Below are 13,428 nucleotides of genomic sequence, written 5' to 3' on the forward strand. Positions count from 1 at the left end.
TGAAAATCTAGGAAATAAAAAGGTTTCTGGTATTAGATGAGGAGCGCTTGATTTCAACACCTGCAGAAAATGCAGGTTTGTTTGTTTTCTAATCCAAAATCATCGAAAAGAAGTTTGCATCAGGGCAGCTTAAGCGTTCTGTTTTAACCACCAGAAACTGTGTATTTTTCTGCTTTCTAGAATAAAATGTGAAAAACATCTAGGAGCAGATTTTACTGTACCATGTTTTAAAAATCACTCCATTGTAGTAAAAATGATTTTCTAAAGTTTTGCATCATGTCAGAAACCGATTCCACATTTTTAAGGGGAATAGAAAATAGTTTACACATCGAAAAGCTGCGCCCGGCATTTTCAGAGCATCGCCTCCTTTACCGAGAAAACGACGGGATAAAAAACAGAGAGAGGAGGAGAAAACAAGTGAGGAGTCATGCAGAGAAGCAGTACTGTAGTTTAATGTGAAGAGAAAAGAAAAAGGGGCAGAAATGGTTTAATTAGAGGATGAAGAGTTCAACGTGTAAAATTAGCCGTCAGAAGTTTTCCCATGCGCTCTTTTAGTTTTCCTCCAGTTCTTCTTCAGTGTTTTTGTCTCGTAACGTTTTATACTTAAATCCTTTTCATTCCGCTCCTCTGATTGGCCGATCCAGCAATCAGCCAATGAGGTTGAGTCTTTATATATATTTTTTTACCCCATAAAACCGTAAGTCAGGACCAATCAGGAAGAGTCTCCTGCAGATTGAGTCGCACGATTGGACCGTTTTCCGTCAGTCTGTCCAATCACAGATGAGTCTCTTATTCTTTTCCAAACGTGAGTTGTGTTCGGCCCTGTTCTGTTTTCTCAGGAGCGACGACGCGTCCGTCAGGTTCTGGGAGGAAAAAAGTTCTGGAATGAATTCATAAGAACGGGAATGAGCGCAGGAAGGTTCGTCTAAAAAGAGGAAGCAAAGAGAACCCCAAAACAAGTCCAGTGTGTCTCTTAGTAGTCTCATTGTTTTGTATCCGTGTGGGAAAGGAAACAAAACGTCTGGGGTTTGCGTTCGCCGTGATGTAATCCAGTGGATGTCGTGGTTGTCGTGGAAACGGGCTGGTGGAGTTTGTACAGGAAGAGGAGGAAGGATTGTTGTTCGGTCTAGAACATCATGGGGGTCTTCAGGAACGCCCGGGACTCTGGAGGAAAACACAAACAACCCGATTTCAGAGGTTTATTATCTTTTATTGTATTTCAGTTTTATCTGTCAAATTTTAACAAACACTTCAGAAACTTTCAACTCAACGGACGGTTAAAAAGCGGTTTCTGTTTATTCATTTACTCAAGAAAGAGTAGAACTACTTCAACATATTTTTACTCACTAACTCACTAAAGTAAAAAGCATCTGTCCAAGAAATTAGTATTTGGTATAAAAAAAATCTACTCAATACTGAGTAACTGATCAAATTATCAGTCATTTAATAGTTAAAAAAATTACATCATCAGACGGACCAAAATGTCAAGCTAAGGGGAAATTTTGGTATTTTGAAAATGATAATAATTCATAAAAGTAAGAAAAAATAACAAGAACATTTTTCCCAATTAGTTTCTTTCAGTAAAAATCTTATGAAACTTTAACAAAAACTGCAGGTGTGTGTCTGTCTTGTGGATCTTTGGTTAAAACATGTTTGTTCTTCATCCAGTGGGTAGAAAATCCAGAAATGTTACTCAGGTAAGAGTAGAGATACAATTACTCAAGTAAAAAGTGTGCTTATTTCTGTAAACGTGACTTTTTGTTACTCGCCACATCGATGTCGGACGGTAACTTGGCATCAAGTCAGGCTGAGGCAGCAGAAGTAAGACATACCGCCACCTGCAGGTGGGCGTCAGTATTACTTAGACAAAAATGTTTCTGACCATTTTAGCAGGAATGTTGCAATAAACTCACAAGAAAATGTGAGAATCTGTTGATTTTGAGTGAATTTCTGATTGATGTACTTTGGCAGCATGCAGATACAAAACTGCTTTGATTTGATAAAACAACACCTGAGCACACAACTGTGACCTTAAAGGTTTTATTCATCCCTCTGGAGTCCAGAGGGGCCCCATAAGAGCTATGGTGGGCCAGATTTGGCCCCCGGGCCCTGGGTTTGACACACGTGATTTAAACGTCATTATTTTGCTGTCAGACGCTCCCGGAGCTTCAGCTTCAGTCCTAAATGAAGTAAATCCAACGAGTTTCCATCTGGGATCATGATTATTTAAAGAGGAAGTCGTTTCCTTCTTGTTCTCCTTTATGCAGTATCCGTTTATGATAGAAATCTCATATCCCCAGTTTTGCCAGGGTGGACCCCCTCCTCTCTCCCTTCTTTCTTTCTCATTTCACCTCCTTCCGCTCCCTGCGGTGCTGTTGCTGCACCCACCCACACATTAAACACACTCGTACATACAACAGAGACGCTCGCACACCTTCCTCTCCCCGCGGTGTCATTGTTTTCTGCGAACGTTGCAAACTGTTTACATTTCTGCATAACAGCAACCATAAACCTGCCCTCCCTCCTCTCTCCGTCTTTTTTCCCCTGCCCTCTGCTGCTTCCATACTCGTCTTTTTACCTCTTCACTCCTTAAAGATTTGAGTAAGACTTTCCGCGTTGGAATATAAAACTTTCTTAAATTTTCTCTTTCATCTTGCGCTCACTTCCTCCTTCATATTCCCAGCCTTCCCTCCTTTTCATCCCTCTCATCTCCTGCCCTTCCCTATTTTTATCACTTCACAATCCACTCAAACCCCCTCCTCTCCTCCTCTTTCATCCCTCTCTTCTACATGCATCCCATCCTCTTGCTCCCTCCTGTCCTCTACCTCTTATTTTTATCCCTCCCCATTCTTCTCTCTGTCCTCTCCTGCCCTCTTTTACGTTTTCTTCCCCTTCAGGCTGCAGGTTAAAAAAAAAATGCTCTGAAACTTAAAGAGTTGCCGTGACGATCCCCTCAGTGGTGACCTTAAAACTGTAATCTGAAACTTTACTCTGGTTAAAAATACCAACTTCATCACGACTTTTACTGCAGGACAGTCAGGGTTTCGGCTAATGACGCTTTTATTTTTGGAAAACAGCAAAAAACTGGGCGCTTAAAAAAAACCAAACACCAAAGTGACAAAGATCAAAGTCAACAGCAGCTCAAAACTAAAGTAGGAAATTATTTCAGTGACTTTTGAACTTGGACGTTGACAACAACGGTAGCTGTGTTTCCGTTGATCATGTAAAAAGGAATAACGGAAATAAAGTTGTTTAATGGAAACACGGCAACTTAAAGAAAAAAAAACACCTTTTTGATCAGTTTTAACGCTCTGAGGATTTTTCTGCTATTTTAAAATTAGTATATTTTACAAAACTCCAATAGAAACATGGATGTTACTACTGGCGGAAACGGCAACGAAGACGACAGGAAGTGGTAAATGCATGACACCGTTGCATGTTTTTAAATTATCACATTAAACTTATTCACGTGTGATTTTAATTGCGTTTCGTATTTAATGCCAATGCTGCAGAAAATCAGTTTTTTCAACATCAGATAATATCGACACAAACATTTGTGGAAGTGTTGCGATAAGGTTAAAAACGATGATAAAACCTATTTATTGCATCTTCTTATTGATGATTTTGTGATAAAAAAAATAGATTTCCAGTAATGTCATTAATCAAAATTGAGACAATAATAAATCAAAATTCTTCTCATGAAATATTTTGACCTTCATTAAAGACACTTGAATAACATGAGTCACAAAAACACTGAATTTCCCTTTAAGAATGGCCAAAATGTTGAAATTAGCGATATCTGCAGTTCTTCAGAGAACCGAATGTTCAAGATCCATTCACTTCAAAGATCCGCTCAAATCGGGGGAAGACGATTCTTTGGCTGTGAATTACTGAACCCTGTACAGTTTGAGCTGAATAATGTCACACGGTGGAGACAGGAAGCAGCGAAGGAGCGGCGCTCGTTACAACTTCTCATTCTGAGACTTTATCAGTTTGTTTTTCTGAGTGAAACCAATGTTTACGAAGCTAAATTGGGGCCATAAAGTTTGTTCAAACAAGTTTTAAATCCTTTTTTTTCTTCCAGTTGGCTGATTAACAGACTTTTACTGAACAGCAGTAATCAGAATCAGGTGTGTTGAAGCAGGGAAACACTTTAATGGGAACTAGCATCACTAAATATCTCAACAATGTTTTTGTTCTTGCTTTGACATTTTAAAATGGAGCAGAGGTCTGCAGGCCTTTAGATTTTTCACAATAACTTTTAATAAAAACATGGGTAAAAATAATAAACCAGCTAACATAAAAATAAATACAGGTTTTATTTTCATGGAATAGTTGCAGAAAATCACTAAAAGTGCCAGCAACATGTTTTTAAATCTACTTTTCTTGTCATTCGGTTAAAAAGTTTATCGTTTTCCATAAAAGTCAACAAGAAAATCTATTCATGTTTTGTGCTTTTCTTTATTTTACAACCCCAAAAATGTAAATAAAGTAGTGGCTGTGTAAGAAAAACACGCATCCTGCAGTAGAAGTTCATCAAAATTATAGGTCGTCTTTTTTCAAAAGGTCAAGACCCTGAAAAGTTTGTGAACCCTGAACTAGAGCATCCGCTGTAGCTAAGCTACAGTCATGAGGGTTCGCCCCATCACCACCACTTCCCACAAATACTCAAAACTCTTTTCTAAAAACATTTGTAACCATCTATTTTAGCAGTTCAAACACCAAGTGTACATTTTTATGCACTAATACTCAAAAGAAATAGTCTTAGCACTACCAAAAAAAGCTAACATCCATGATTTTAGCTTTGCAGCAGGTTATTTTTAGCTTCCCAAGCTGCACTTTCTTATTTTAGAAAAAAATCTATGAATACTGAACCATAAATAGGTAGGAGTCTATAGAAAAAGAGTGAATCGATCATCACCGACTGAAGTTCAGCTCCCTGATGTACCAGACGCCATGTTGAGGGAGGCAACATGGCGTCTGAAATAGCTTCTTATGACTTCTACCCTTCATTTGAAACTCCTGTAAGACAGCAAATGGTCGGGTTGTGCTGTGGTGGCGCAGGGGTTAAGCACAACCCACATATGGAGGCCTTAGTCCTTGATACAGCTGTCGCAGGTTTGATTCCCAGCCTTGGCGACCTTTGCTGCATGTCTTCCCCTTTCTCTCATTACCCACTTTCCTGTCAATTAACTATCAAATAAAGGCCACTAATCAAAATCTTAAAAAAAAAAGAAAAAGACAGGAATGGTCAGCTTAGATTCCTCATCCTTCAGTAACAACTACTGCACTGAAGTGTTCTCGGCATGACCCGATAGTGCCAACATGTGGTGTGTTCACTGGCTGCATTTCTGACTGACCAGTGAACCTGAAACTCAGTTACCGGCTGATTTCTGAGTGATTACACTGCAAAAACACGAAACCTTAACAAGTGTTTGAGGTCCAGTTTCTACTGCAAACATCTTCATACACTTGATTAAGACAAACTTCTCATTAAGAAGATAAATAATTCCTTAATATTGATAAAAATGTAAAAAAAAACAAAAAGTAAAAACATGGTGAAAACAGCTTTTTATAAGTGGAATAATCTGCCAATGGAAATAGAACATTTTCATCAATATTAAGGAATTATTAACTTTAAAACAAGCTCATATTTCTTGTTGAAAATTTACTAAGATATTTGTACTAGTGAATAGACTAGAACTACTTGGTAAGATTTTGTGTTTTTGCAGTGTTTTGGGCATTTCTATAGTATCCCAATGTTGCTACCCTCTGAAAACTCAAAACATTTGTAAATGTTATATTCTTATATTTTCCCACCACGTTGGTATTAATATGTAATCAAACGTCGGATGAAGATGTAAAGCAACTTCCTGTTTATTTCTTCCTCTTTTTTACGGTGTTACTATTATAAGGGTTTTCTTCTCCTCACATCTGTCACCAAAATTACATTCACCTCCTTCCTGGTGTGTGTGTGTGTGTGTGTGTGTGTGTGTGTGTCCTGGTTAAAAATGACGCTGACCTGCCTCGTTAGGAGTCTATCAGCAGGGTGGAGAAAATGTCACCAGGTCTCAGAACAAGGTCGCATTTTTCAGCGCTGTCCCAGGAAATCCTCATTTCTCCTGCAGCTGCAGCTTCCATTTTATTTCTCCTCTTCTTCACTAAACTTTTTCATTTTTATTTCCATTATTCTTCAGGTCCTTTTTTACATTTCTCTGTTCTCTAAAGAAGCCTAATTTACTTCTTCCTCCCATTTTTCCCCTTTCCCCTACTTGGTGTCTTCCTCTTTCTTCTCCAACACGCCCAGGATTCCTCGTCCATTTTTTCCGTACTCTCTCCCATGTTTCTCGTCTTTTTCACTCCCTTCTTTCTCCTCTTCTCTTTTTGATTGTAATGCGATGTCTTTCTTTGTATTCAGCAGTTTTCTCCTCACTCGTTAATTAAGAGTGTAGAAGGTGAGAGGCAGGGGAGGTGTGCATGCGCGCGCGCGTGTGAGTGTGTGAAGCTAAAACACCATAGGTGTAAAATGCTTTTATGGCAGGAGGGATGTGTGTATGTGTGTGTGTGTGAGAGAGAGAGCAAGGCAGCAAAGGGGTCCTACTGGGCCAATCAACATTAATGAAATCAGGTGTGTGTGTGTGTGTCGGAGTGCTTGGCTTGCAGAAGAGAGGGGGATCTAAAAGGGGTCTAAAGAGGAGTGAGAGCTAATTAGAGCTCCCTGTCTCACAAGTATGTGGATCAAACACACACCTACGGAGTGTGAGTGCGTGTAGAGATGTTATACGCTCGCAGAGTTTCAGGTGAAGGTTTTCAATGTCAGGCAGGACTGAGCACAGCTGGAGGAAAGACGACGACGCATGCATACTAACACACACGCATCGCTACTGTACCTGTGAGGGCCCTGCTCGGCTTAACGGGCTTTAGAACCCTGTAGTTTAAGCTAAGCTGGAACATTTCTGCCCGTCTCTCAACACTCAGAAACAAAATCAATGCCACCCCTGAAGACTGTATAAGAAGCCTCTAAATAAAGTGATATTTTATTATTTATTCAAAGTTTCTAGGAACTCCAGGGTTTCCCCCAGTGTACTATAAGCCTGGCGGGCCACCAGGCTTTACTTGCCCCCTGCCAGGCTAAGGGTTGCTCATTTAGTTTAAACAGGGTTTTTTATACCCCAGTAACAGAAAAGACAGATTACGCTACGTTCATAGTTGACGCACTGAACTGTTAGCCTCACAAGCTATGATTTCCAAATTATGAAGCCGAGAATCTCTGAATTTTTATAATTTTCAGTAACACAAAACACGGTGGACACGTTTTTTTTTTTTGTTTTTCTTTTGGAAAATCCAAAAACCATCTCACTTTTTTTTTTTTAAGAAATTGAGAAACTTATTTCAAATTTTGCCATTTCCTTCAACCAATACTTAAAAAAAATCGCATGAAAAACCTCAATGAAAACACAAGTGTGAGACAATGCAACAGAAAACTACCTTATTTTAAACCTTTTTCCACATCTTCACCATCTGAACGTTACTGTGGTAAACTGTTCTCAACCATTGGACAGATTGACGTCTGGCCCTGGTTCAAAAACTGCATAATAACTGCTTTAAAAAACACTCATAGGCTAAATAAAATACGTTAAGACGTGTGTGTTTCCTAAGGTACACTTCAAAGGGAGGCCACAACGTCTGTCCAATGTCTCCACTAACCTAAATGGGGCCCCCACACACACATGTGCCCACCATGTGTGTGTAAAGCTCAGCCTTTGAACATACTTGTGTACAGTATGGTATCTCTTAATATGTGACGCGCGCGCGTGTGTGTGTGTGTGTGTGTGTGTGTGTGTGTTGTTTGTACCTTGTACAGCGCCGTTGTCTTGCTGGTTTCCATTAAGTTCAGGTTTGTCCTCGGCTACAGCAGCGTCTGGCATGAAACACAGAGACAAGACAGAGTCTCAGTGGGTCGGCCCATAAAAAAACCCAACAGCTCCTTGTTACCGGTTCCACACAGAAAACTGAGACACAAAGGACGTTTGTGTTTGGATATCTACATGGTTTCACACCCAGATCAACCCGAATATTAGCAGCAAACATGATCTTCCTTGAGGTTTTATCAGAAATCGTTAGTTGCTGAAAAGCAGTGAGGAATGTGTTAAAGGTAAAAATACCAACTGTTGTTTTCACACTTTTGGTTCATGGAGCGACCCTGAAATCTGAAGCTGTTTGAAATTATTCAATTTCAAAGTTTGTAATTCATATTAGTTCAGATTCTCCAAAGAGTTACTGTAGATGGTGATGGCTGTTAAAAATGGATAATCTATAATATTGAGCCTAATAGAAATTACATGTTTTATTGTCAGTCTCTGAATGAATCAAACAGGAAGTGCTTTCAGTTTCCTGGAAAATGTAGGTGTTGATTTTAGGACATAAAGTTGTCTTAACAGATGATTCAACTTTTTTGTTAATTTCATTCCTAAAATCAGATTTTATCTAAATCTATTTTTTTTAAAATACACATCTCTGTTATTTGAAAAGTTATTTGAAGTGAACAAATGCTGAACCTACAGGGTCTGAAGAAGAGACGGAGAAACACTGGTAAAGAATGGCAGAAGAAGAAGAGGCTGGCGCCGTACCGTTCTTGGAGTTGTTGTTGGCGGCGTGCAGCGGCTCAGGAGACGGGGAGGAAGAGGACGAGTGTTTGAGCGCGTCCTCAACTCTCTCCCTCCTCTTGGACTCGAACTCCAGCGCCTCCTGTAGCTTTCTCTTCGCCTTCTTCTCCTTCTTCAGTCGTTTCTGGATGGAAGCTGGACAAAGGCATGTCTGTCATGTAGCGTCTCTTTGAATCAGATTTGAGAAGCTGAGTTTTGTTTCCAACCTCTGCTCTGTAGCTCGGAGTTGAGCTGTCGCTCCAGACTCTCGCGCATCTCTCGTTCTCTGTAGAGCTCCATTTTCAGCTCCCTCTTCTCGGCCTGGATCTGTTTGTCCTGCGCTCGGGCGTTCTCCACGGCCACCTTCAGCAGGCCCTGAATGGTTGGACAGGAAATGACGAGCAATACGGGTCACATTGCGGTTGGAAAATAATACTTAAAAAACTAATCCCTTACCCAGAAGATGTCACAGACCTGATAGTTAAAGAACAGGGTTTGAAAGAAAGAAAGAAGTAGTGATGAACTCTGACCTGAACTTTCAGAGCCACATAAAGATGTTTACAAAGTCAGCCTTCTATCACCTGAAGAACATCTCCAGGATTAAGTGAGATCTAGAGAAACTAATCCGTGCGTTTATCTTTAGTCGCACTGATTTATCTTTACAGGTCTGCCTGAAAAAAATCAATCGGGTTCAGAACGCTGACTAAAACCAGGAAGTTGGAGCACATCGCCCTGGTTCTGGCTCCCTGTAGCTCAGAGAATAGACTTCAGAATACTGTTAGCTTACAAAACACTGAACGGCTTAGCACCACAATACATTAAATATCTGCTGTCGTCATAGCAACCTTCCAGACCGCTCAGGTCTGCTGGTTCTGCTCTGCATTCTCAGAACCAGAACTAAACATGGAGAAGCAGCATTCAGCTTCTATGTGCTATACATATAAATTTGATTGATTGAAACCATCATACCTGTATGTTGGTGAGCAGAGTCTCCACCGACGACAGACCTTCGGCAAACAGAAACGGAGCAGGAAATCCAGGCGGCAGGGTCTGACCCAACGGAGACTCTTCTGGAGGGTCAAACAAAACAAACGTCAACCCAATTCCTAAGTTTCAAATAAAGCAAATATGAAAAATACTGTAGAAGGGGGTGGATATTTAGTCAAAAATCAGTGTTCACTGACATTAAATGTTGTTTTGTAATGTCTCTTTGTAAAAAAGTCAAATTTTGTTGATCATGCCTGATTTCTGAAGGCAAAGCAAACAGGAGTGAATGTTTATAGGCTCTGTAAATCTGAACACAATGTTTTCCTAATCCAGATCGAATCAACGTTGATGTCATCTCTGCTGTTGCTACAAGCAGCTCTAACTCTGTACTTTAAGTATGTTTTGAGACTTTCTAGTGACGTTTTGAAGCGCAGGCAGAATCAAATGTCTACGGACCGATTTCTGTTAAGCACAAAGCCTGGAGAGCATTAAATATTTACGGTTTCATTAATATTTCACCTACAGCTCTGGTTTAGATAGGAATAATGCCTGCAAGTTACCATAATTATGATTGTTGCAAACAATTTAAAGAGGGTTTATACATTTTCTTAAGGACATTTTCTTGTTTTAGGAGAATCGACTGTATTTGTGATGAAACCCTGATGGAGGTTTGCTACAGGCGGAGGAGCGTCTCCACTTTTAGAAACTGGATGATTTTCATGAAGTGTAGCTGTCATCAGTAAACTTTATGAAATGTTTGAGTTTACTAACGTTACAAGACAGCGAAGCGACAACGTGGAAATCAATTACACACACACACACACACACACACACACACACACTCAGAGGTTGTTAGTATTCAGACAATCATGTGGGGTACTAATTGGCAGGGATTAAAGACATCCTTGATTTGTGTGTGTGTGTTCATTGCGAGTGCGTCACAGTGTCTGCTCAGCCCTTAATGCCCAACACTCCGACAACTGGGTTAACTCTGCTGTGAAATTAACGCTGATTAAGATGCACTCTAACACACACTCCCTATCTGCCACTTCATCCATACATCCCTCGACTCCACCATTACACACTCACTCATTTTCTCCAGCACTTTTTCCTCCTCTGCATCCTCGACTTTCTTTACTTTTTTGCCTAATTTTCTTGTTTTCATTCTTTCACCTTCAGCTAAATTATGTCAGCTTTATTGTTTTCTGCTAATTTAACTTTCACATATTTTGCCCCAAAATTCCTTCGTTGTCATCAATAGTTTAATTTTGTCCACTTTTTTTCTTGTATTAAGAATTTATTTTGGCATCTAAAAGACCAAATAATGTCTTCCTGTTTGTCTCCCACCTTTTATTTTGAAGGGTCACTAACTCGGCTTGTAACAATACAAATTTTGCTTGCTAGAAATGATTGCGATAAATGATATTTGTTTTGATGCCATTTTCAAATAACATATTTTAAAGAACACTTAATATACTTTAAATATTATGTTTAAAATCAGTAATTATTGTTACATTTATTCTTTTGCAACATTTCTAGCATTTCTCTCTTTATTTCTGCTTAAAATGTAACTTTGCTGTAAGTTAGAGTAAGTAAATACTCTAGTCGTTTTAACAAATATCTGTCTTGTTAAAAACTTACTTTCACTTTTAAGAAAGTTGGAAATGCTGAACACTTTAGCTGGATGTAACGAAATGATCTTGTCTTAAAGCGGACGTTGCAGTTTTCAGCAGTTCCAGTCTGCAGTCACAATGCAATCGATCAAGATTGGCTCATAAAAATCTTTACTTGCATTTTAAAGCAGACCTATTATGCAAAATCTCACATTTTGCAAATTTTTGTTGTTTTATTTGGGTTTCTACTGATTCTAAAAACAGCTCAAGCATAAAACAAAATCAAAAAAATGTTTATTTTTTATTTTGTTTGGGGGGGGGGGGGTAAGTTAATGTCCTTTAATGTTTGGAAAAAAAAATGAACCTCCAGAATGTTATGGCACTGCCCTGTTACCTAGCAACCCCAGGCCGTTACCTAGCAACACAAGTTGAGTTCCAGCACATTTGGCCAGCATGATTTAGCTGCTGGAAAACACAAGTGTTTTATTGTTGACTTAACCATCCAGAGAACACTTGCTTGTTGGTTGTGCTGGAGGCTCCACTTCTGCTTTTCAAAGATGTTCGGTTGTATAATTGCACATCTGTTTTTTAAAGTGACAAGAGGCCCTAAAAGTATAATGAACATGTTTAGTGTATTTATAACTCCAATCCCACATAAAAAAATCAAAAACAAAGAAATCACGGGTGGATGCTTTTACGTTTTATTTTGCCCTTATTGATCTTAATTCCCTCTGCTGATGCCTGCAGAGACACATCAGGAGCATGAATGATAAAAAGTGGAGTGAGAGTGAAAAATTAGATGAACGGACCACGTTAGAAGAATGGAAAACTCAGAGGGGCTTAAAGGGGAGGGGGCAGCATGCTTTTAGTGCATGACCCGCTGACCCCTTTTAGCCATGCCTTCTTCACTCCATCTCCCACCTTTTTCCCCTCCTATCTATCCATCTTTCCTGTGATTGATGGTTTAGAGACAGCTGATCAATGGCTGATGCTTCTGTTTCTCTGTTTGTGTTGATCTGAGTGTTTGTAGGGATACAGTGGATGAGAAAAGGCCTCCTAAGTGAGAACAATTTGTCAGATGTCCAAAGAAAATGGTTGATGGTTTAGATTAGTGTGGATAATGGAATATCCTCACTGGTGTAAGTAAGTGTGTGTGTGTGTGTGTGTGTGTGTGTGTGTGTGTGTGTGTGTGTGTGTGTGTGTGTGTGTGGTCCAACCTTTGTCCTTTGTTATTTTCTTGATGGGTGCAGCAGAGTTGGTCAGTGCAACATCAGCATCACCCGACACCAATCCTGTTTGAGAAAAGACACACACAGTCATTATCTAGGTGTGTGTGTGTAAACATGTGCAGTATGTAAGTTCTTACATCTATCCCCTACATGAAATTCGTAACAACGTTCTTCAGTATTTTTATAAAATAAGGAGCTGAACTGTAATAAAACTTCTTTACAATAAGGCTTCGCTTATAGACAGATAATAAATAATTTATAAATATGTTATCCGCTCAACTATGAACTCCATAAATCATTAATAACTGGTTGAAAAGGAGAATATATGTTAAAATTATGTTTACAAATGCTTATTATACTTACAGGGAAATCTGAAATGTTTGCATAACCACTTTTAATAAAATATAGGTGAACAGACCTGGCTCACTGTTTGGCAAGAAACTAGTATATTTTGTCTCCTTCTCACTCTTAAGTAATGCATAATAAACTGTTATTACTGATTTATGAAGTGTTCAGAGATTAATTAATTTAGCTATGAACTTTTTAATAGCCACCTTATTGTAAAGTGGTGCAACTAAATTTAATTGAATATTACTTACTAAAGATTTACTGCTGTACAATGGCTACTGGAAAAGAAAAGTGGATACCTGCATATTTGCGATTCATGTTCAGATTTTTTTGTGGAACGTGACTCCTAATAATGAGATCTTCTAAAATATTCACAAGAAAACGCACTTTGTGAAGCTGAAAGACAAATCAGCCAATTCTGGAGCGAAGGGGTCATATTTATCGTGATAAAGAATTTTGATTTTTCATCAAAGGTGTCCATCTCAGTAACCTTGTCATAATTAGGAAGTTTTCAGACTTTTTTTTTTTTTTTTTTTTACAAATTTCAGAAAATAAAAGGGGGTTAAAATAAAACCTTTAAAACATAAAATGGGGGGTTTTTTTTTT

General features: G+C 39.0%; 1 protein-coding gene across 1 annotated transcript in view; it reads right to left on the reverse strand.

The window, feature by feature from the left end:
* Nucleotides 1-418: 418 nt before the first annotated feature.
* The window catches only part of dachb (dachshund b), a 100,629-nt gene continuing 87,619 nt past the window's right edge, over nt 419-13,428 (reverse strand). The window contains exons 7-12 of the mRNA XM_015045395.1: nt 12,463-12,537; nt 9,615-9,715; nt 8,873-9,020; nt 8,631-8,801; nt 7,856-7,921; nt 419-1,164 (exon numbers count right to left, since the gene is read on the reverse strand). Of these exons, the coding sequence (XP_014900881.1) occupies nt 1,127-1,164; nt 7,856-7,921; nt 8,631-8,801; nt 8,873-9,020; nt 9,615-9,715; nt 12,463-12,537 (599 nt within the window). The 3' untranslated portion in view covers nt 419-1,126. The remainder of the gene's footprint in view (nt 1,165-7,855; nt 7,922-8,630; nt 8,802-8,872; nt 9,021-9,614; nt 9,716-12,462; nt 12,538-13,428) is intronic.

Source organism: Poecilia latipinna, unplaced genomic scaffold (assembly GCF_001443285.1).
Source record: "Poecilia latipinna isolate Pla-1442-1.1 unplaced genomic scaffold, P_latipinna-1.0 Scaffold724, whole genome shotgun sequence".
Lineage (NCBI taxonomy): Eukaryota > Metazoa > Chordata > Actinopteri > Cyprinodontiformes > Poeciliidae > Poecilia > Poecilia latipinna.